The following is a 24,103-nucleotide window of genomic DNA, read 5'->3' as shown; positions in this document are numbered from 1 at the left end:
ACAGTAATAACATAGCTTTTACAAGATACTCAGTAAATGGAGGCAAGAGTTGGCAAAAATCTGAGGGTTACACAGGCTTTTATGTTGTTGAAGATCACATGAGGTAGCAGCCAATTAACAGCAAAAGAAAGCAAGATATAATTGTATTTTTTTTAAATGTTGTGACTTTTAAACTATCAAAGTGTTATTTTGTGGTTAAAATATTCTGATTGAAGGTCATCTACCCATCCATCCATTTTCTAACCCACTGAATCCGAACACAGGGTCACGGGGGTCTGCTGGAGCCAATCCCAGCCAACACAGGGCACAAGCCAGGAACCAATCCTGGGCAGGGTGCCAACCCACCGCAGGACACACAAAAACACACCAGGGCCAATTTAGAATAGCCAATCCACCTAACCTGCATGTCTTTGGGATTGTGGGAGGAAACCCAAGCAGACACGGGGAGAACATGCAAACTCCACGCAGGGAGGACCCGGGAAGCGAACCCGGGTCTCCTAACTGCGAGGCAGCAGCACTACCACTGTGCCACCGTGCTGCCCTGAAGGTCATCTAGCATTATTAAATTTTTTAAAAGTTGAAAGGATGACTGGAATGTTTTAAAACGGGGGTGACATAATGAAGCCCCATTCAGCAATCATGTGACTTCTTCCTTTTGATATGGACTTTGCAGTAGTGCTTCAAAACTGAAGTATTTCAAATGTTTTAGTGCATTTTAAATCACTCTTGAGTTTGCCATCACTACTATGCACTAATAACAAATTTCTGGAGAAAGCACTGCACTGCCGTCTGGAAATTGATTCCACCTAATTGCATAAAGAAACTCAGAGATTTTTTTTCAACATACTATTAAAAAGACATGCTGCAGGATGATGAAATGTCAATCCCTGTCATCATCAAGTAGAACAACACACAGCTTATGGCACCTCCCCAGTTGATGTGCATGCATCTTACTTTGTGGGTGTTTAGAGTTAAGTCTTAAATATACAGTGGCTTGCTATCTGTCTTGAATAAAATATACATTTCCTTAAAGGGCTTCTGGTGCACGAGAGTCACAAAGTTTGCAAACAGTACAATTTGGTAGCTTCTTGCTTTCTGAGGGAGGAGTGTAATTTCCAGTTTAAAAGTGGCTTAGCAGTGAGATGGTTAAAAAGCTGATCTGTATTTGAAAAGTTGTAGCAAAGTGAATTCCAATCTAAAAAATGTATTTGAAGTAAATTAATAATGACACTGTAAACTGCATTGGTAGAAAAGAATTACTATGCAACCTAGTTATGCTTCCCTGGTCAGAGACTTTTCCATGCTTACTTAACATGAAGCCTAAGCACAGAACACAATGCAAGAGGTCAGTGACCAAAACATATTTATACCTGTTGCAGCCCATTCATTCGCCACGTTGATATTGTAACAGCACTAGCAAGTTACATCAGCCAGGGATTAGTCATCAATCGTATGAGCTGGCATTCAAATGAACAGCATCAAAGCCAGTGGAAAATTGTTGTATAAAAAATGCAAGCCTGCAGTGTTGCAAAGACAACTCCATCTAGTGAGACAACAGCAAGCAGTCCTATTAATGATGGCAAGCCATCACAAAGAGCCATGTAAAAAGCAAAACAATCCAGTGCTTCATTGAGTCCAGTGGTGTGAGAAGTGGAATGAGAAGATCAACAGTCTGAGTTAGAAAAGTGAGATAAGTCTGCGAAGACCTAAAACAGATACAGTATACAGTACATGGCTCTTTTGAGGAGTTACTGGAGAGTCTCGAGGGTGAGATCTTGGATCTGGAATGGTGTTTGCAGTATCAGCATGGGGAGGAAGACTGCTTGGAGGCTGCTACATCTTCAGTTACACCACTGTATCTCCAATCTGAGAAGGTCCATTGGCCTGGTGTGCACAGAAACAGGCAGAGTTACTGGTTTATAAAGCTGCCAACAAATGTGTCAGGTAGTAGTCAATGACCTCAGGTGAGTCCTGTGAAGCAGGGCTGGTGGTAAAATTGCTCAGGGAAAAGATGAGGCAAAATGCAGAGGCATTACAGGGCAGCAGTAGAGAGGGAGTCTCAAAGCTGAGATCTGGACCTGGACCAGTGCATTCGTTTAGTGAAGGGAAACAGTTGAGACACAGACAAAGACAGAGAGAGAGCTTTTATTGTCATTATTTATGGTATTTGGTACACTGTATTAATTCCCATTATCCTGCTGTACAAGAAAATGTTTTAACATCTCTGCCTTTACAGTCAATTATATGTAAAAAGTAGACATAAAAACAGACACAGAAATAGATATAAGCATTACAAACAATTACACAGAGATTACAAATAACATGGTTATTAAAAGAGCAGCATGTTTGATATTTATAATGTGTAAATAATGTTATGTATAGTAAAGTAACTTATATACAGTATAAAGGTGTCATATATATAGTATTTACTACAAATAGTTTGCAATGATTATGATGTAATTCACAGAGATAATATAATCAATAAAGGGTATTTAATTATTTATTTTATTTACTTAAATTTACTTGTGAATGTTTGCATGTATTTGTGTGTGTTGGCTGTCCATAAGGGAACAGAAGGGTGTGTCTGGCAGTTCTCAGTCAGAGAAGGGAGGATGAACAAAAAGATAGATAAATAAATAAATTTGAGTTTCTCAGTCTGGTAGTCCAGGATCCAATTGCACTATATTACTTTCATCAGGAAAGTATGATATCATATATTGTATGATAATACAATATATATATATTGTGATGGATGGCCGAGTATCCCGCCCGGACGGGACGCCCTTTTAAAGAGAAGACTGGGTGAATAGGCGTACTACCAGGAGCACCTCCCCCAGGACACAAGAGGGAAGCCCCATTGGTTTACATTGGGGCCTCAACCCGGTGGGGGTCTGTGGCCACCACCACGGGGCTCCTGGACAGCTCCAGAGTCTGGGCATGCAACACTTCCGCCACATGGAGTGAGGCGGTCTCCTTTAGAGTGCACCCGGACATGCTGCAGGATGTTAATCAAGAGACACCTGGAGCACTTCTGGGTGCACTCTAAAGGAGGCTGCCTCACTCCATTCAGAAGCCAGAGTCAGGAGGAGGAGGATGAAGCTTAGGAAGAAAGGAGTAGAGGAGCGAAAGGAAAGATGGAGTATTGTGTCTGTTGGAGCACTGTGTTGTGTCCTTAACCTTATTGTAGAAATAAACGTGTGTTATTTTGGGAATTCTGAGTCCTTGTCTGTCTGTGTCCGGTCCAGTCTTCTACAATATACAGTGGTGCGAAAAACTATTTTCCCCCTTCCTGATTTCTTATTCTTTTGCATGTTTGTCACAGAAAATGTTTCTGATCATCAAACACATTTAACCATTAGTCAAATATAACACAAGTAAACACAAAATGCAGTTTTTAAATGATGGTTTTTATTATTTAGGGAGAAAAAAACAAACCTACATGGCCCTGTGTGAAAAAGTAATTGCCCCCTTGTTAAAAAATAACCTAACTGTGGTGTATCACACCTGAGTTCAATTTCGTAGCCACCCCCAGGCCTGATTACTGCCACACCTGTTTCAATCAAGAAATCACTTAAATAGGAGCTGCCTGACACACAGAAGTAGACCAAAAGCACCTCAAAAGTTAGACATCATGCCAAGATCCAAAGAAATTCAGGAACAAATGAGAACAGAAGTAATTGAGATCCATCAGTCTGGTAAAGGTTATAAAGCCATTTCTAAAGCTTTGGGACTCCAGCGAACCACAGTGAGAGCCATTATCCACAAATGGCAAAAACATGGAACAGTGGTGAACCTTCCCAGGAGTGGCCGACCAACCAAAATTACCCCAAGAGCGCAGAGACGACTCATCTGAGAGGTCACAAAAGACCCCAGGACAATGTCTAAAGAACTGCAGGCCTCACTTGCCTCAATTAAGGTCAGTGTTCACGACTCCACCATAAGAAAGAGACTGGGCAAAACGGCCTGCATGGCAGATTTCCAAGGCATAAACCACTGTTAAGCAAAAAGAACATTAGGGCTCGTCTCAATTTTGCTAAGAAACATCTCAATAATTGCCAAGACTTTTGGGAAAATACCTTGTGGACTGATGAGACAAAAGTTGAACTTTTTGGAAGGCAAATGTCCGTTACATCTGGCGTAAAAGGAACACAGCATTTCAGAAAAGAACATCATACCAACAGTAAAATATGGTGGTGGTAGTGTGATGGCCTGGGGTTGTTTTGCTGCTTCAGGACCTGGAAGGCTTGCTGTGATAGATGGAACCATGAATTCTACTGTCTACCAAAAAATCCTGAAGGAGAATGTCTGGCCATCTGTTCGTCAACTCAAGCTGAAGCGATCTTGGGTGCTGCAACAGGACAATGACCCAAAACACACCAGCAAATCCACCTCTGAATGGCTGAAGAAAACCAAAATGAAGACTTTGGAGTGGCCTAGTCAAAGTCCTGACCTGAATCCAATTGAGATGCTATGGCATGACCTTAAAAAGGCGGTTCATGCTAGAAAACCCTCAAATAAAGCTGAATTACAACAATTCTGCAAAGATGAGTGGGCCAAAATTCCTCCAGAGCGCTGTAAAAGACTCATTGCAAGTTATCGCAAACGCTTGATTGCAGTTATTGCTGTTAAGGGTGGTCCAACCAGTTATTAGGTTCAGGGGGCAATTACTTTTTCACACAGGGCCATGTAGGTTTGTATTTTTTTTCTCCCTAAATAATAAAAAACATCATTTGAAAACTGTATTTTGTGTTTACTTGTGTTATATGTTTGATGATCAGAAACATTTTGTGTGACAAACATGCAAAAGAATAAGAAATCAGGAAGGGGCAAATAGTTTTTCACACCACTGTATATATCAGCCTTTTCTTTCAGACCTTTTATAGAGGCATGTATTGACATTTTTTTTCTCCATGTTTGTCCAAACTGCTTACTAAAATCCCATCTTATGCTTTTCTCCAACGTTCTGTACCATTTGGTTGCGTGGAGTTCACTATCACCTCCTCATGAAGTGGATTAAGTGGGACAAGAAAATTGATGGATGAAATACTAAATGATATGTATACCTGAGCAAGGGTTTGTGCAAAGGGAGCACAGGATAGAAGTAGCTTGCTCCTTTGCTAATATAGGGAGGTCTGGGGTGTATATGAATACTTACATTGAATCAGAGTACACTACTTAATAAATATTGTCACTTGTTTTGCTGTGTCTTATCTCTTTTTAATTGCATTAACAAAAATTTTAAATGATTTACCCCATTGGCTTTGCATGTAAGCCTTCCGTAAAATACATATCTTAAAATAAGTATTCAACCCACAAAAATCTCAATATAAAACAATAAAATCATCAGCATTTTATCTCTGGCCTCAAATAAAATGACATGCTGTCATTGTGGAAATCCAGTGACAGTATGTGTTGAAAATCATTTTCTTTCCAAGTGTGTATAAAGTGCTTACTAAAATCCCATCTTCATCCAATAGATGGAGCTTACAATTGTTTTTTATGTGTTTTATCATTCTCTGAGTCTCAGCTCTTTCTACTTTTGTGTATAATATTCATATCAGTCACTTTCAAGTTAAAATTGTGTAATTAACTTGAGAACACACAACTGGATTTTAAATTTGCGTGGGATCTTTGCACATTTTAATTCACATTTATGATCACTTTTCAAATTAGTGCTAAATTGTTGCCAAATGCCATCATTATTCAGTAGCTCAATTTCTCTTCTAAAAATGTATTCAGCCAACAACTTTTAAAGCAGCTTGAACCACATTAAAAGCGTATTATTTTTATATTAGATGAACGAGAAAAGTGACAAACTAGCTGAATTTTTTAGTTGTGCTTTCCAATGTACACTGGGCATTTATTCTGAAGCAGTTCTTCAAGTTAATTATATTTAAAGGCTTCACAAAATGTTTTCTTGGATTTTTTTGGTAATGATTAAAAGGAAATGTCAGCTAAATATGTAAATAGGAGCAAATTCAGGTGTTTTGAGTGTTTAGTTAAAATCCCCCCTGGGAGAACACCTGCAGAAGTCTGAGGACACGCTGGAGGGATTGTATCTTTTACTTTCATGCCCGGGAATTTCACAGGAGGACATGGAGACTGTGGATGGGTGGCCTGCTTCATGCAGCTTAGTATTTTCCCTCATCAGGAAAGTTATTCAAAATTCAAGTGACTTGGCTAAGCAAAATTGTATAAAAACAAAAGTGGTGATAGCAATGAGGTTGTATCAACAATTAAAATGCATGTTTTTGCAAAGCAAACCTCTTCCTATATTTATAACAGCTAACATCCTTTTTTAATATTTTGCCAATTGACTGTTTTGTAATGTCATGCTACCTTTTCTACAAGTCATGCAAATGCTCTTATAATATATTATAAAGAGAAATAATAACAACTAACCCACCTACTTACTGGTAATTAACTTAAATCATAGTTATGCGAACATTCACCATAATCATGTGAAAAAAATGTAAAGTAACTAATTATAATAAAAAAAAACATACTTTCAATGTGTTTAAAGCTCTTTTATATAGTTTCCTCTCTCTGCTAGAGGTGCACACACAATAAGAGCACATTTTATTATCAACAATTGTCTCTAAAGTATTATTTTGTGCTTCTATTTTCATTTGTAATATCTGATAACAGTATTACAGGTATGATCAGTAGTAGAAATTTTACACATTTTACTCATAAACATCTTAATGCTCTATTTTATCTTGATTCATGAACAGTCATAAACTGTAAAAAATGTAGAAATGAGGCTTCTTTCTTTGATGAGCAAATCTACATATATGCAAAGAACTACACTAACAATGCACAAATAGGTGGCAGTTTTTGTTTTGTATACAATAATAGCAATGATCTGAAAAGTTATTTTTTTCTGTGATGTTGTTGCTTGATTTAATGACATGAACAAAACTGTTTGGTATTTTCTCATAAATAGCTTCTGCCACATCTTTTGTATTGCCTTTCTGTACTATGTCTGTAAATGTTTGCTGAATTTGCTCCAGATCAATTTTCTGTCGTTCTGCACAATAAGACACAACAATCTTGAGATCATCTGCTTCAGATAGTGTAAAGTGCCTCTCTCCAATGATATACTCATTTGTATCTCGTGTGAAGACTGGAAACAATGTTTTAGGCTGCCTGTATGCTTTTACTGACCATTGCACCCAGTAGTATTTTTTCTGTAAGAAACAAAAAATTTTGTCTACCAATAATTCATGGTAGCTGCTTTTAGTAAACTTCTGTAAGTCGGTTTTTGCCTGGTCTTCAAAATTCTTTATGCAGTATTCTATGGCAGATGTCATTTGACTTTGTACAGCTGTCATCTTCTCCGTCCACTCCTTCTGTCTCTTTGATACATCTAAACCTGTCAGTGAAGCATATGCCATCAATGCACTTATTCCAATGAGGAAAAGGTAGCCGAGATGAGCACAGAACTCTTCCATGGCATGACGATCTCTACTCTGGTAATTTTTTACTATTTCCAGGATGTCTATTTCTTCATTTCCCATCACACCATCATAGAGCTCATTGAGATTGCACTCTCCTTTATTTCTCAGGTAGTGGTCACAAAAGTCTTCAGTTTTTTTAACTCTGAACTCTGGTACTTCATTTAAAATTTCTGTAAAATATTTATATTGTGTTTTAATGTTTTCCTCGATCTTAGAAAATTTCACATCCATGCCAAGTTTCTCAATCTCATTGTTGATTTGTGAATAATTGTTTGTAATGTCATCCAACTTTTCACCAATTTGTAAAACCTGATTTTTAAAGTCTCCTATATCTGGTCTTTCAGAATTATTTTGAATTTGCCCTATTATTTTTGCTGCTGCTGAACAAAAAGGGACTACCTCTCCAATAACTTCTAAAAAAGTCTGTGATCCTTTTAAAACTCTACTCATTATATTATTAATGTCTGTTTTATCTGAATACTTTGTGTTGTTATCCATCTTCTGTTAAAAATCCTTGTGAAGTCACTGAAAGAATACAAAATGAAAGCATTAACAAAGACAAACCTGAATCTATAAGGATGAACATCTTCCATAAAAAAAGCTGGGCAGTACATTTTTATTCTTGAGAAAAACAATGAGTTTAATTGTAATGTATTGAAAACATATTTTTCCGGGCTCTTGACCCTGGAGATGCTTCACTCTGCCTTCAAAAACTGCCTGATATTTTGTATTGAATTGTATTAAAAAAAAAAAAAAGTTACACTTTATGTAGAACATAATGTTTCACATGTGTGCTATCTGAAAATTTTGACAACAGGCTGGTAACACATGATTGACAGTTTTAATTATTGGTATTACTTATTATTAAAAGTGAAGTAAATCTTGAGTATCACCTGTTTAATGTTAATTCCAAATCTTTAAATATTATGGTCAAGAGGAAGCATAATGATGCAGAGAAAGAGAAGGCCAAGAACAAATCCACTAGGAGCAGTTCCAGAACAGTGCTGGTGTTTGAGTCTTACCTGGCAGGTAGAAAATTCTTTGTTAGTTGTGGTAATTATACTTCAAAGACACATGATATTCTATATGGTGTTCCACAAGGCTCTATCCTGGGCCCACTGCTCTTTTTGATTTACATGCTTCTGTTAGGTCAGATTTTCTCAAGGAATAACATGAGCTACCACAGCTACCACAGCTACCACATGTTGATGACACACAACTGTATTTATCAATAGTGCCTGATGACCCGACTCTCTTGATTCACTGACCCAATGTCTTACTTGTGTTTCTGAGTGGATGAGTAGTAATTTTCTCAAACTAAATAAGGAGAAAACAGAAATATTAGTAATTGGTAAAAATGGATATAATGAGGGCATTAGAAATAAACTTGATCCATTAGAATTAAAAGTCAAGACAGAGGTAAAGAATCTAGGGGTAATTATTGACTCTGACCTAAATTTTAAATCACATATTAATCAGATTACTGGGACAGCGTTTATAGAAAAAGTTAGACCTCTTATAACTTTGAAAGATGCTGAGAAATTGGTCCACACTTTTGTTTTCAGTCGACTAGATTACTATAACACACTCCTCTTAGGACTACCCATAAAAGACATCAATTGATTGCAACAAGTGCAGAATGCAGCTGCCAGAGTCTTAACTAGGAAAAGAAAATCCGAGCACATCTCTCCAGTTTTGATGTCACTACACTGGTTACCTGTGCCATTTAGAATTGACTTTAAAATATTGCTTATGGTTTACAAAGCCTTAAATAATCTTGCTCCATCTTATATTTTGGAATGCCTTTCACCTTACACTCCAAATCATAACCTTAGATCTTCAAATGAGTTTCTGCTTAGAATTCCAAGAGCTAAACTTAAAAGAAGGGGTGAGACAGCCTTCTGCTGTTATGCACCTAAAATCTGGAACGGCTTACCAATAGAAATTTGCCAGGCTAATACAGTGGGGCACTTTAAAAAACTGCTAAAAACTCATTATTTTAACATGATTTTCTCATACCTACATTTTAGTTTAACCCTGATATTCTGTACAGTATATGCATTTAATTATCATTTTCATTCTTGGTGGCTCTGAAATCCGTACTGACCCCTACTTTCTCTGCTGTTCTTTTTCCAGTTTTCTTTGGTAGCGATCTGTGCCCCACTAACTGATCAACCAGTGAACCAGTGAAACTAAATATATAATATATGAATGTTAAATGTAACGTACTTCTTTTTGCTTATATAAAGAATAAAAATATTCTCAAGCTTTTTTTTAATACATTATTTTTTCTGTATGGATGTTTTACATATCACATTTATTTTACACTAGCAAAATACCCACGCTTCGCAGCAAAGAAGTAGTGTGTTAAAGAAGTAATGAAAAAGAAAAGGAAACATTTTGAAAATAACGTAACATGATTGTCAAGGTAATTGTTTTGTCACTATAATGAGTATTGCTTTCATATATATATATATATATATATATATATATATATATATATATATATATATATATATATATACTACACACACACATATAAACATATCTATACTAATAAAAGGCAAAGCCCTCACTGACTCACTGACTCATCACTAATTCTCCAACTTCCCGTGTAGGTAGAAGGCTGAAATTTGGCAGGCTCATTCCTTACAGCTTCCTTACAAAAGTTGGGCAGGTTTCATTTTGAAATTCATAACTGGAAGCTATTTTTCTCCATATACTGTAATGGAGTTGAGCTCGAAAGCCGTGGGGGAAGTTTCGTGTGACATCATCACGCCTCCCACTTAATCACGTGAACTGACTGTCAATGCAGTATGTAGAAAACCAGGAAGAGCTCCAAAAAGTGCTGAAAAAACCATGCATTATATAATTGAGAAGGCAGCGAAACAATAAGAAGCGAGCGAGTGACATATACAACCATATTCATGAGTGCTGCTACTTCGGAAGTCTTTTGTACTTTTTATACGTGCCTTCGTGTCTTTCTGTGTCGGGTCAGGCACCTACATAGCGCCTTTGTTACAATATATTGTAAAATGGCACTATATAGCACCTGACCCGACACAGATTGGACACTGGAGGCACGTGTAAAATAAAATTCTTTTTTATTCTTCTTCAGCTGGAGGGCACATCTTCCTCGTAATCCCCCCAGCCACAACACAGTCCCAAGCACCAGTAACCACCAGTGCAGCACAATCACAAACACTCCTCCCTCACAACCTTGTCTTCCTCCACCCGACTCTGGCCAATGAGTGGTGGTTGCTGGCTCCCTTTTATAGGTCACCTGGAAGTGCTCCAGGTGTTTGATCACTAAGATCCGGCGGCACTTCCAGGTGTGATGAAGCTGTTGCCCACACGGGCTCAGGAGTCCCAAACACAGCACCCCCTGGCGGTACCTGCGGGACCCAACAGGGCTGCCCCCAACTCCAATTCCCAGGGAACCCTGTGGGAAACTTAGGCACTACACCAGCCCAGGGGGGCGGCCATCTAGCGTCCTGGGGGAGTTATTGCACTGTCCAGGGCTGCTCCCCCTGAATACAGTGTGCAGGGGCGTCCCGACTGGGCATGGACGCCAGGCGCCTGTCACAATATATACAGTAATCCCTCGCTATATCGCGCTTCGACTTTCGCGGCTTCACTCTATCGCGGATTTTATATGAAAGCATAACTAAATATATAACGCTGATTTTTCGCCGCTTCGCGGGTTCAGCAGACAATGTGTCTTTTTACTTCCTGTACATGCTTCCTCAGTTGGTTTGCCCAGTTTACTTCATACAAGGGACGCTATTGGCGGATGACTGAGAAGCTAACCAATCAGAGCACGCAGTTAAGTTCCTGCGTGCTGAATGCTGTGTTAACCAGGAAGTCTCGTCTCGCTCATTCAGCATCAACGTGTTTCGCTGTGTAAAGAGTTGTGCTCTTTTGTGTTTATCTTTGTGCATAGTCAAGCCCTTCATTATGGCTCCAAAACGACCTGCTACTGCTTCAGGGGCCGTACCCAAGCGCAAACAGAAGATGTTAACGATTGCTGAAAAGGTAAACGTTTTGGATTTGTTAAAGGCAACAATTCTTTTTATTTAAAAAGTAGGAAAGGAATATAAGATCTACGGCCGCAGTGTCCTTTTAACCAGGGTGCAAAACGAGTTGTAAGTGGATGTAATAAGGCAGTAGTCTGGATGGAATCTGCTTTAGGGATTTGGATTGAAGACTGCCAGAAGAAGAACAACGGCAGTGCTACACAATCGCCTGAAGTGGCTACTTTTTAAGAACTGTAACGCTCTCCTTTGTTGTGCAGTAAAATTAAACTCATTGTTATCGGACAAGTCATCGTGTCATTGTTGGTGAGTAACCATAATTCATTTTCTACTTACAGTACTTAGTACATGTACGTACGTTTAGTGTCACTGTACACACATTTACTGTATACTATTTTTCTTGCATTGCACGTATTTATTGCTGGTGGCCTGTCTATCGTAATGGCTGTAACATATGTGATATCGGAGACACTTGATATCTTTAAAATAATTAGGTTTTACTGTATATAAACAGTGTGTTTATATACATAATTTCAATGAATCTTAGCTAATATCTAAGAGAATACAAAGCAATTATGCTGTATAACTCTGCGGGGAATATTTATAAACAGTGTGGGAGAGTTTATAAGGGCTTAAAATATCTAAAAATAACCATACAAACATATGGTTTCTACTTCGTGGATTTTCACCTATTGTGGGGGGTCTGGAACGTAACCCCCGCGATCGAGGAGGGATTACTGTATATATATATATATATATATATATATATATATATATATATATATATATATATATATATATATATATATATATATATATATATATATGCCAGCAACACTCATGACAATGACAAAACAATTACATTGTTAATCATGTTACGTTATTATTAAAATGTTTCCTTTTCTTTTTACTTTTCCGCTGCCAAGCTGGTATTTTGCTATATATATATATATATATATATATATATATATATATATATATATATATATATATATATATATATACTGTATATATATATATATATAGATATGACAACAACACTCATATCAATGACAAAACTATTACATTAACAATCATGTTACATTATTTTGAAAATTTTTCCTTTTCTTTTCATAACTTTTTAACACACTACTTCTCAGCTGAAGTGCGTATTCTGCTAGTATATATATATATATATATATATATATATATATATATATATATATATATATATATATATATATATATATATATATATATATATATATATATATATATATATATACACATACACACATATATATATATTAGCAAAATACCCGCTCTTTGCAGCGGCGAAGTACTGCCTTAAAATTTTTATTAAGAAGAAAATGAAACATTTTTAAAAAAATATACCAATAATTATTTGTTAAGGATCTCTTTATATGCCACGTTGTCAGTTCGGCTCTCCGATTGTAATATGTCCAAGCTGTGCGCTGAGCTTACTTTTGAGCATGCAACATACAGTTGGCCATGTGAACAGTAATCTTGTTTCAAATCTCACAGCTTGGATTGCTGCTGTCATAATCGGTTTGAGTTTCATGGTTTGTTTCAATTACGACAGTATTTGTAGGACTTGTGTTGAAGAGACATTCGCATCTGTCAAGCGTTGTAAGTATACAACTGGTTTCATCGATAACTTCACATCCAGCTTTTGAGAGTTTAAACATTCATAAACATCAAAGTGTCCACTACTGAAATCGTCACCTATGAATCTAAGATGTTTAAGAGGCATTGGCAGTTGTCGAAAGGTGTAAAATATTTGGCCATTTCAGTACACTTGAAAGCGTCAAACGAACAATTCAGCGGCAGCCATCAACTCACATGCAGATGCATAGGTGAAGGGCTTAAGTATTTCACTCTTCTAGTGCTCCTGTGTAGAATAATTATCTCCTGTACCGTCATCAGTCCACACCTTGAACCTGTCCCGGTCATTCAATACATAAGACACAATGTTCCTCCGGATATCAAGAGTGAGCCTGATACGGCCGTGCAATATGTAACAAAGAGAATGGAAAAGGTAGGTGTCATCTCCGGGCATGGAAACCACTCAGTAACTGACAGTTCTTTGATCGATGGTGATCACCTCTATAGACATGTTAATAGGGGTACGGTTGGAATGATAAAGGAAATGGGTACCTGAACAATGTAAAGTAAGTCTAAAATACCTACACAATAACTCTAATCGTAATAAATGAACAATAAAACAGCGAAGAAGCCATGGGTTAAATAAAAAGGCTGTAGTTATCAGCAGGGAGACGTGAATCCCATGGCGAAGCAAGGATGGGAATGTAGAGACTGGAGTGACGGACAGCCTTATATAGGCAGGCAGCCAACAACGTGGGAGGCGTTGGGATGTGGGACCCAACGGCACCTCACACAGTGACCAAGCTGCAGGCTATGGACGTATATATGTACGTAAGTAGGATTCAGTTAGCGTTGGGAACCCGCGTACCAAATATCTTGAAGATGGGCCCATAAGTAACAAAGACCATTGAAAAGTTCAATATGGCGGCCAACAGTGGCATCATACCACCGGAATAAGTACCAAATTTCAGCCTTCTACCTACACGGGAAGTTGGAGAATTAGTGACGTTGGAAAGTTCAATATGGCGGCCGACAGTGGCATCATACCATCGAAATAAGTACGTATATCGGTTTCGGTTAGCGCAGGGAAGCCGCCTACCAAATTTCTTGAAGATGGGTCCATAAGTAACAGAGGCATGATACCACCGAAATAAGTACCAAATTTTAGCCTTCTACCTACACGGGAAGTTGGAGAATTAGTGATGAGTGAGTGAGTGAGTGAGGGCTTTGCCTTTTATTAGTATAGATAATTCATATCTGAACAGCCAGTCAAACATGCCTTTAGACATCTGGTTGAATTATAGTGTTATCTTCATGCTATCTGGTTTTTATTGCATAATATTTGCAGTGTTATCCCACCAAACCAAACAGCGTAATATCAGGTGTAAGACCAATACAATGATATGCTAATGAATGGACTGAACCCTGGGCTGGGGGTCCCATTTCTGCAGTGGAAAAAACATGCAATAAGAAAAACTTCCTTAATAAAGTTATGTGTCTCAGGTTCTGTTATGGACTTACATCATATTTAATCTGGTTAAGTCTTTAATGGTCATATTTGTGAGTTAGACTTTCTATGGTTCAGTTTTGCAGGGCTTGCTTTTGAAATACCCTGAATAATTGACACAAGATTGTATTCTAACTTAGTTATCTTCCAAAGTAGGCACTTTCAAACATTATTGCTATAAATAGTGAGTTACTGAGCTTTGAAGAAATAAAAATGTTCAAAACATATGATTATTCTGAAAAAAATTTTTTACAAGTGATTCAATTGTGTATGTTCTTCTCACTGGATGTGAAAATCACATCTTGCTGTATGTGTGATGAGTTAAAAAGGGCTTTCTAGCTATTAGAATTATGAAACAATATTTCCACTTGAGCAACGATTTAGGTTTCTAACTACAATTGCTGATCTTGCATCTGGTACACTTTTTTTCAGCTTCTCTAGACAAAGGAAATTAACAGTCCAATTTGTTAAAATAATTTTTTAACCTTATAGGTTGTTTTAGTGCAATGTCTGCACGTCAGTTTACAATGTCTGACAGAAACACATACTGTATGTAGATTACAACAACATTTATTTATATAGCATATTTTCATACAAATGATGTAGCTCAAAGTGCTTTACATGATGAAGAAAAAGAAAAAAGACAAAACAAATAAGAAAATAGAATTAGGGAACACTAATTAACATAGAATACAAGTAAGGTCCGATGGCCAGGGAGGACAGAAAAAACAATAAAAAAAAATTAAATCTGCAGGGGTTCCTAGGCCACGAGACCACCCAGCCCCCTCTAGGCATTCTACCTAACATAATTGGCCTCACAATTAGTCTTTATTGTATTCAAAGTTTTAATGAAAGAACCTGATGATGAAGGCCATGTGGACTTCTGGCCTTTAATCCATCAATGCAGGGAAATCACGGTGCTTTGATTAAGTGGTGGTGGCACAGATCGCCACCACAGAAAACCGGAAAAAGAACAGAAGAGTAGGAGCTAGTATGGATTATGGATCCACGAGGAATGATATTGATAATTAAATGCATACACAAAGTATCATGATTAAACTAAAATGGAGCTATGAGAAAGCCATGTTAAAATAATGAGTTTTTAGAAGTTTTTTAAAGTGCTATTGTACACTGTATTTGCCTGGCGAATTTCTATCAGTAAGCTGTTTAGGTGCATAACAGCAGAAGGCCACCTCACCACTTCTTTTAAGTTTAGCTCTCATTTGAAGATCTGAGGTTACGATCTGGAGTGTTAGGTGAAAGACATTCTAAAATATAGGATGGAGCAAGCTTATTTAAGGTTTTGTAAACTATAAGCAGTACCGTATTTTGAAGTCAATTCTGAAAGACACAGGTAACCAATGCAATTACATCAAAACTGGAGAAATGTGTTCAGATTTTATTTTCCTAGTCTAACTTTTGCTATACTTCTTAAGTGAAAAAATTCAGTCCTAGTAATCTGATTAATATGTGATTTAAAATTCAGATCAGAGTCAATAGTTAACCCTAATTTCTTTACCTCCATCTTGACTTTAATCCTAATGCATCAAGTTTATGTCTAATAACCTCATTATATCCATTTTTGCCAATCACTAAAGTTTCTGTTTTCTCCTTATTTCATTTGAGAAAATTACTACTCATACACTCAGAAACACAAGTAAAACATTTTGTCAGTGAATCAAGAGAGTCGGGGTTGTCAGGCGCTATTGATAAATTCAGTTGTGTGTCATCAGCATAGCTCTGGTAGCTCACGTTATGCCTTGAGATAATCTGACCTAATGGAAGCATGTAAATCAAAAAGAGCAGCGGAACCAGAATAGACCCTTGTGGAACACCATATAGAATATCATCTGTCTTTGAAGTAAATTACCACAACTAACAAAGAATTTTCTATCTGCCAGCTGGGACTCAAATCAATTTAAGACACTGCCAGAGAGGCCCACCTATTGACTATGGTGATTTCTAAGAATGTTGTGATCAATGGTATTAAATGCAGCACTCAGATCTAAGAGGATGAAAACAGATAAACAGCCTCTGTCTGCATTTACCCGCAAGTCATTTACTACTTTAACAAGTGCAGTTTCTGTGCTGTGATTTGTTCTGAAACCCGACTGAAACTTATCAAGAATAGCATGTTTATTGAGGTGGTCATTTAGCTCCATAATGACTGCCTTCTCTAGGATTTTACTTAAGAAAGGCACGTTAGAAATAGGTGTAAAATTTTCAAAAGCAGAGGAGTCAACAGCAGTCTTAAGACAGTCTGGGAAGACCCCCGCCTCTAATGACAAGTTTACTATATCAAGAATACTATCAATTAGCACCCCAGATAGTTCTTTGAAAAAACTTGTTGGTATTGGGTCAAGGACGCAGGTGGATGGTCTCAATTGAGAAATTATTTTACATAAATCAGGTAAATCTATAATTTGTTTATAATGGAGTACCGGGGTTTAAGAGGATCAGTGTTGGGGAGATGTACTATATTATTTCTAATATCATTCATTTTTTGATTGAAAAATACAGCAAAAACCTCACAAGTTTCACTGAAAGTTTTTGGAGGCATTCCATTGAGTGACCTGGGTTTAGCAGATGATCAATCGTAGAGAATAAGACTCTGGGATTACTAAAATTGTTATTTATAATTCTAGAGAAATAGCACTGCCTTTCAAGACGGACTATGTTGTTAATGATTAATATGATTAATAAACTTTCTTCTACTATCTATTCATGTTTTGTTCCATTATTTTTTAATATTTTGTGAACCAGTCATTAAACTTTGCATCTGTCAGTTCTTGATCTACTTTTAAAATTTGCAATGACTTTGAAATACCTGAGTTGCAGCAGAATAAGGCACATCTATTCAATAATTTACCCATATTTACTATGTGAATTGGAACATAAGTTTGTGTCACTTACATTTCATACAGTCAATGTGCAGATAGTACATCCTTTGGAATTCTTGATAGTAGAACAGTTGGATTTTGCCACTGAGACTTGTGTTTATCACCTTACCCACTTGTGTATTGAAAGGGACATCCTGTACAAACTTCATTAGAAATGTAATGGACATTTTTCACAGACAAAAGCCATAAATACTCTGTTAAGAGAGGCCCCTCAATATGAGGTATCTTGTTACAATTCAGACATAATTACATTTTTTCTGCTTTAAATACATTTTTGTCTCTGTTATTTTTAATACTTGCTAAGGTTTTGTATATCATTGTTTTCCCTGTATTCTTGGTTTTGCAGTATAATGCCTCTGAACTCATTGCAATAATTCTGATCATTAGTTTTTGTTATCCTGTGACACCTTTGTATCCCTGTACTCTCCACCATTTTGTGGTGCTATTGCTACAACACAATTAACCTTTGCTAGGGGAGCAGTACTGGAAGTGGTTTATGTGATGTCACTGCTGCAACACTTTTTAAGCTGGTACTGCAGAAAATTTAATTTATGGATCAATATGTTCTCAATCAAGTTCAAGGAAAGACATTTATATTAGCTAACTTTAGGTCATGTAAGCTTATGCCTATTTTTTTTTATTTTCTATTAGTCACTGGAAAACAACTAATATATTTTTATCAGCCCAAGGCCACTTGCTTTTACATGCAGCAGCCTGACCCTACTTTCTACTTACTTGCTTAAACTTCAGTATGAGGTAATGAAAAGCCAAGGTCAGTGTGTGCTATGAGAAAGCTAGGAAAGCCATTGTTTTAGAGATGCAGCATTGAGTGATACTTGCATATTAAGTAACTATACATTTTCGCAGTGCAGTGGTAGCGCTACTGCCTCACAGTTAGGAGACCCGGGTTCGCTTCCCGGGTCCTCCCTGTGTGGAGTTTGCATGTGTCTTCCTGGGTTTACTCTGGGTTCTCTAGTTTCCTCCCACAGTCCAAAGACATTCAGGTTAGGTGCATTGGCGATCCTAAATTGTCCCTAGTGTGTGGGTGTGTATTTTGCATAGACGATAAGAAATGTAATATAAACTGATGCACTTCCTAGTTTAAGCACTTGCATCATGGTCATGTCTCTTTGTTACATTGCTGTGAAATAAAGATGTTTTCTGCATTCCCATCTGGGCTCTGAGATTACCTTCTTTAAAGAAAGAGAGCTTTTTTCCACGAGTACCACATGCTATTTGTTGTCTTATCTTGTGTTGAGGCTAGATGTGTGTGATTGAGTTAGAGCAATTTTCATTTTGACTTTGATTCTCATTACCAGCGAGCATGGGACAAAACCCCCTAGTATATATATCTATCTATTATATAAAAAAATTTTGGGTCGAGGTGTGATCATCTCGGGGAGGCACTTTGAAGTCCCACAAGACTTCTTGCACGACACGCCCTGCTTAGAAACAATTTCACAGAGACACTTTAACGTCCCACGAGACAAGGAAGTGAGACAAAAGGACAGCTGCTGTACAATGCTGTTTAAATGATCGACACACAGCGCGACATGCAGAACATGCAGCTCAGTAACAGCAGTTGATCTGTCCACATCTCCTTAGCATGCGTTCAGCCTTCCCCCTTCACAGCGCAAGCAGCAGAGATGTGAAGTGGCGAGCGTGAAGCGTGCCTCCATATATATAAACAGGCATCAAGGAAACGAGTAAGAGATTTGTAATGACTTTTGCCCTTTAAAAAGCAGAAGATACAAAATACAAAAATATAACAAGAGAACAGTAAAATAGAACAACAGTATGGGAAGTGCAGTATTTAGAGGTTCTTGTCCCAGCACCCGGAATATTCAAATGCCAGCTTCTGTGTGGAGTCTTCTGATTCACTCCAAATCTTCTTTCTTTGGATACTCTGGTTTTTACACAAGTCTAAGAAATGTTTCTTAGGCTAGTTGGAGACTCTAAGCTAGTGTTGTATGAATAAGTCACGCACTGTTTGTATGTATGATCTGTAAAGGACTGACATTATATCCAGGCACAGGTCCTCCATAGGTTTCTCTCTTCTCATGGCAATAGGATTAGTGGGTGAATGGATAATAATAACTGATTAGAAGAATATAGTAGTATAGATCTCCAGACATTTTGTCCAAGAAGCTAAAATATAAACTTCAGTATTTGTAAATGCTAGTGTGGTAGTCTTAACCCATCTGAGGGTTGTAGTGGTTTGGAGTATCTCTATAGCACTTGGTGTGTAGTAGAAACCAACTCTGAACATGGCAGCAGTCTGTCACAGGGTTCACCCTACCAAAGGACAATTTGTATTCTCTAAATAACCTAACCTGCACATCTTTAAGAATGTGGGGGGAAAAATTGCAGTTTGCTTAGAAAAAACCCAGGTAGACTCCACAGGAGAAGCTGCAAAAAATGATAAGGTATTAGATTTGAACAGAGACTTCTAGATGCACAAGGCAGCAGAACTACTAAGCACTGTGTCACATTGTGATTGTTATGTTTTTATTACTTCATAACTTTATGCAGTAAGCAAGTCCACTAAGATTAGTCAATTTGATTGCATAGTGTACTTTAACACAGTGCCATCTTTGCTGTATTCTAGTGACTGGCCTGGACTACTTGAAGGCAGAAGCACAGTGAAGGTTGTTGGCAAAGCTGAAAGATGTAATGAACAGTCTGTAAAATTCACTGGTCCTGCTTTATTCCGGTGTCATGGTGGTTGATGTGTCAGCATCAGCTTTAAATACCTCTAGTATTGCAAGATCACTAGCACAAAATGTTTTTATTAAAAAGTTACCAAAAAGTAGAATATTATTTAGCTTACCTTAGAGCAGGAAAAATGCAGGGAAAAAAGGATGATTTCATTTATTATGAAGAGACTAAATTGCTTTGAGGCTGATGTGCCTGTTTTTTTTTTCTTTCTTTCTTCATAGAGCACCAAATGTGTAAGTGTTCAGTGACACCCAAACATTTAACTGCTTTTTATAAGAAGGTTTCAGTGTCCAGGAGCCTATGAGATGCGTCCCCACCCATAAGCTACTGCTAATGGAAGTCTTCAAGGAGAGTAAACTTCTATTAAATTTCCTGGTTTCCTTCACAATGGATGTTTTGTAAACCTTTGTGTTTGGATATGTTGAGTAGAATCCTCCCAGAAAAGTACATTAAGCTAAGTTACTATTCACAAAGTAAATATTCACATTTCCAGTAAATTATGTTTGTTTGATCAAAAAAATTGACAATGGAAGGTGTACACACTTATTTTTTGTATACCCCAGACTAGTCACTGATCTCAACTCTTTGAACCTGTTGTTAAGAAACACCTTCCTAAACTGTGAGGCTCAAGTGTGAAGAAGAAGAAGAAGAAGATGAAAATACTAGCATAAGACACACTAGGAGATAATATGGGCTGTTTGATGGAGTTCCTCATATTTTACACTGCATGCTCTAGAGTAGCTCATCTTATATAATACTTTCAAAGCCCTGGTACATTTCTTGCTGCCAGCCTTAATTCGTCAGCTCTTTAATATGCAGCAGAAATCCACAGGAATGCAGCATAACAAGCATTAAATAAAGAATTCCTCTGTAGCTGTTCATTTAAAAAGGATTTATGAAAAAAAAAATGTGCACCTTGGCAGTGCCCAGAGACAGCTAGGGTATGGCAGAAAAAGGAACAATGCAACTCCACTGATAAGTCCCTTTGCAATGGTAACATCCCCAAAATGTTTTGTGAAGTACATTTCAGTTATTATTTTATTGCTTCTGCAACAACAGGTTTATCAGCCATTTAGGATTTCCTGGAGCAGATCCGTTTTCCATGCATACAATATCTTGGGCTAAAACAAATAAAACCTATATCAAAATATTTACATTATTTTGAAGGATAATAAGCTCCTGGAAGAGCTGATGCAAGACTAAATACACATACATAGGCAAGATCAACAGTCTACCTTTAGGATGTTTCTTCTTTTGAAACAACTGTCAATTAAAAAAATTAAATTGGACCTTTTTTATGTTAATCATCTCTTTATACAGCAAAGAAAACAATTGCAATGCCTACTTTCTTGAACCAATACATGTCACATCAGCTGCAAAGTTGGAAGTCCTGGATAACTGCAGGACTGCACAAGACAGACATCATCATCATCTTCATCATCATCATTATTATTATTATTATTATTATCTAGCTGAATCAAATATGCAAGACTATTTCTGAAAAATCAATACGCAAACACTACATTTGGATGATTTGCAGAAGATTTGAGTATAGTGTTGCAGAAGTAAGAAAAAAATCTACACTAAAGAAAAGTATAAGATACTATTGTGCCAGAGGGTAGACTGAGCAGCCTGAAAGGGGATAAAGTACAGCCGACTGTGGAATTAAGAGTCTTTGTTCTACTTTCTCAAGCCACTGTTGACAGTTGCTATGAAGTAGAGGATGAAAATATTAAAATGTAGCCTATCCAACAAGTTATGTTCAAAGAAGATTGTCCTGTTTTAGAGGAAGAAACTTCAACATTCCTACATGGCTAGTATCCTGTGTAGTGCATAAAAACGGTAAAAGTATGAATTAGTGTAAGCTGACGTAATTCGGGTTGTTCATAAAAAATGTAATGATTTATTTCATCAGGTAGACGTACATAAAAATCAAGAACAGTTACGTCATATATTAGAAATATTAAAACATGTGCTTTAATTTAAATGTTTAAAGTCTAAATATTCTCGATTGTAATAGAAATTTTAAATTTTTCACCCACTCATAGAGGTGCATAGAGAGCTAAATCCCTTGCAAAGGATCAAAAAACAATCAAATCATAAAAACTAACTTTAAAATAATCTAAAAACGATAATCCTGTGATGACCAGGTTGCCTGCAGCTGGCATTACCTCCTCGAACCCAGGACATTGATAGTCAAATAAACCTGAGATAGACTGGCCAATGAGGATACATAAACACCCAAGGACTGGTGTATCAAAGGTGCTCAGTGTATTTTTTAAAATTAATGCATCCAAGAAAGGTGCAGTGCAGAAGTTTTCAATAAATGAGTATGCCATGTTAAAAACAATGTTCAAAACAGAGAGTTAAATAATAAATAATCCAAAAGGGTTAAAGCCTTTTAGCTTGGTGTATCCAGCTAAAAGTGATGTCTCCTCTGCTTACCCTTTTCAGTCTCCCCAGCAAAAGGAAATGTCCTTTCACAGGTGCAGTCAACCCTTTTTATCCAGTTTTAGGAGCCCTTCTTCTTTCTCCCTCTGCCATCCCTTGCCCTTCAGTAGAAGTCTGCTTAGAATGGTTGGTCACTCCTACTCCTTGAACATTTAGCAGGAGCCACCCTGCCCCAAGAGCACTATCCGCTCACTCCTCTCAGGGCCACTTTCCCTGCCACCTCCCCATAGCAGCACCAGCTCAGCCATGATTATGCTGTTTCATTTCTTTCATTTAACCCCCGGACTGTTTTTTTCTTTGCTCTCTCTGTTTTTGTTTTCTTGATCTCATCCTTCTTTCGATTCACAAATGTTTGGATTCCTTTTCTATCTATCTTGCTCAAGGTACTTCTCATCTGTGTGGGCACATGTACCTTAGTTACAGACCCCAGAGTTCTAATAAGTAAATTGTCTGCACACATCTGCATGTGAATGTGTTCTTCACCAGTTCCCTCATTAACATCCTGGGGCTGCACTGCCATGCTACTGTGCACACCTACTTCCCTCCGAGCCTGAGCACACTGCATTTAATAAAAACTGCACATTATCACGTGTTTGCTAGGAGGACTAGTTGACTTGACATCAAATCCCTGTGTGTACGTGAGTAGCAGTGAGTTTAGAAAGTTTAGAATGGCATCGACATCAAGTGAGAGAGCGAAGTGAATGCACAAAGCAAAATACTCCGTGTTTATTATTTATTTATTTATTTATTAAATGTGTTTTTTGTATTATTGCTGAATCAGACTCTGACTTAGACTCTGATTTGGATGCAAGTGATCTGGAAATCAAACATGAAAGATGTTTTTTCTTTTTTTTTCTAGAAAGTGCCTTTCAGCTTATGAGTGAAGAGACAAACACTATGTAGTCAGTATGTAATAAGTATGTGAATTTACATACTGTTGAGGCTGATGATGGGACATAAAACACAGTGACATTGCTTTGTGTGCTTTTTAGAAAACCAAGTTTTTTGGAAATATATTGAGCCCAGGGAGAAAAGGAAAAAAATAACTAGCCTTAATTGAGTTAATCTAAAATCCTTTTTGATTTTCAGCTACTAAAAAAGCTAACCTTCTTATGAATCTTCATTATCAGTGTTAATGGTATTACAGTTGTTAAAAATATGAAAGGTTTAGGCATGTGTTAGCATTAAAAAAGCATTAGGCTTTGGAAAACATCTTGTATCACCCCAGTCCCAAATGTATTACGTCCTAGTGAGCTGAATGACTTACACCCTGTCGCCCTGACGTCACATGTGATGAAGACCATGGAGTGGCTGCTGCTTCACCACCTGAAGCCACAGGTACACCACGCCCTTGACCCTCTGCAGTTCCCATACCAGGAGAAGATGGGAGCAGAGGATGCCATCATCTACATGCTACACCGAACCCTC

General features: G+C 37.4%; 1 protein-coding gene across 3 annotated transcripts; it reads right to left on the bottom strand.

The window, feature by feature from the left end:
* Nucleotides 1-6,512: 6,512 nt before the first annotated feature.
* Nucleotides 6,513-22,753, bottom strand: LOC120528905 (protein rapunzel-like). 3 transcript variants are annotated; one of them, XM_039752999.1, is made up of 3 exons: nt 20,337-20,471; nt 8,354-8,482; nt 6,513-7,985 (listed from the first exon to the last, which is right to left on the bottom strand). In XM_039752999.1, the coding sequence occupies exon 3, from the start codon at nt 7,956-7,958 to the stop codon at nt 6,810-6,812; it is 1,149 nt and encodes a 382-aa protein (XP_039608933.1). In that variant the 5' UTR covers nt 7,959-7,985; nt 8,354-8,482; nt 20,337-20,471; the 3' UTR covers nt 6,513-6,809. The 3 variants fall into 3 exon arrangements, with proteins under 3 accessions (XP_039608933.1, XP_039608925.1, XP_039608918.1); XM_039752991.1 differs by lacking the exons at nt 8,354-8,482; nt 20,337-20,471 and adding an exon at nt 22,670-22,753; XM_039752984.1 differs by lacking the exon at nt 8,354-8,482.
* Nucleotides 22,754-24,103: the final 1,350 nt, after the last annotated feature.

Source organism: Polypterus senegalus, chromosome 1 (genome assembly GCF_016835505.1).
Source record: "Polypterus senegalus isolate Bchr_013 chromosome 1, ASM1683550v1, whole genome shotgun sequence".
Taxonomy (NCBI): Eukaryota; Metazoa; Chordata; class Cladistia; order Polypteriformes; family Polypteridae; genus Polypterus; species Polypterus senegalus.
This window is presented reverse-complemented; position numbering and strand designations above follow the sequence as displayed.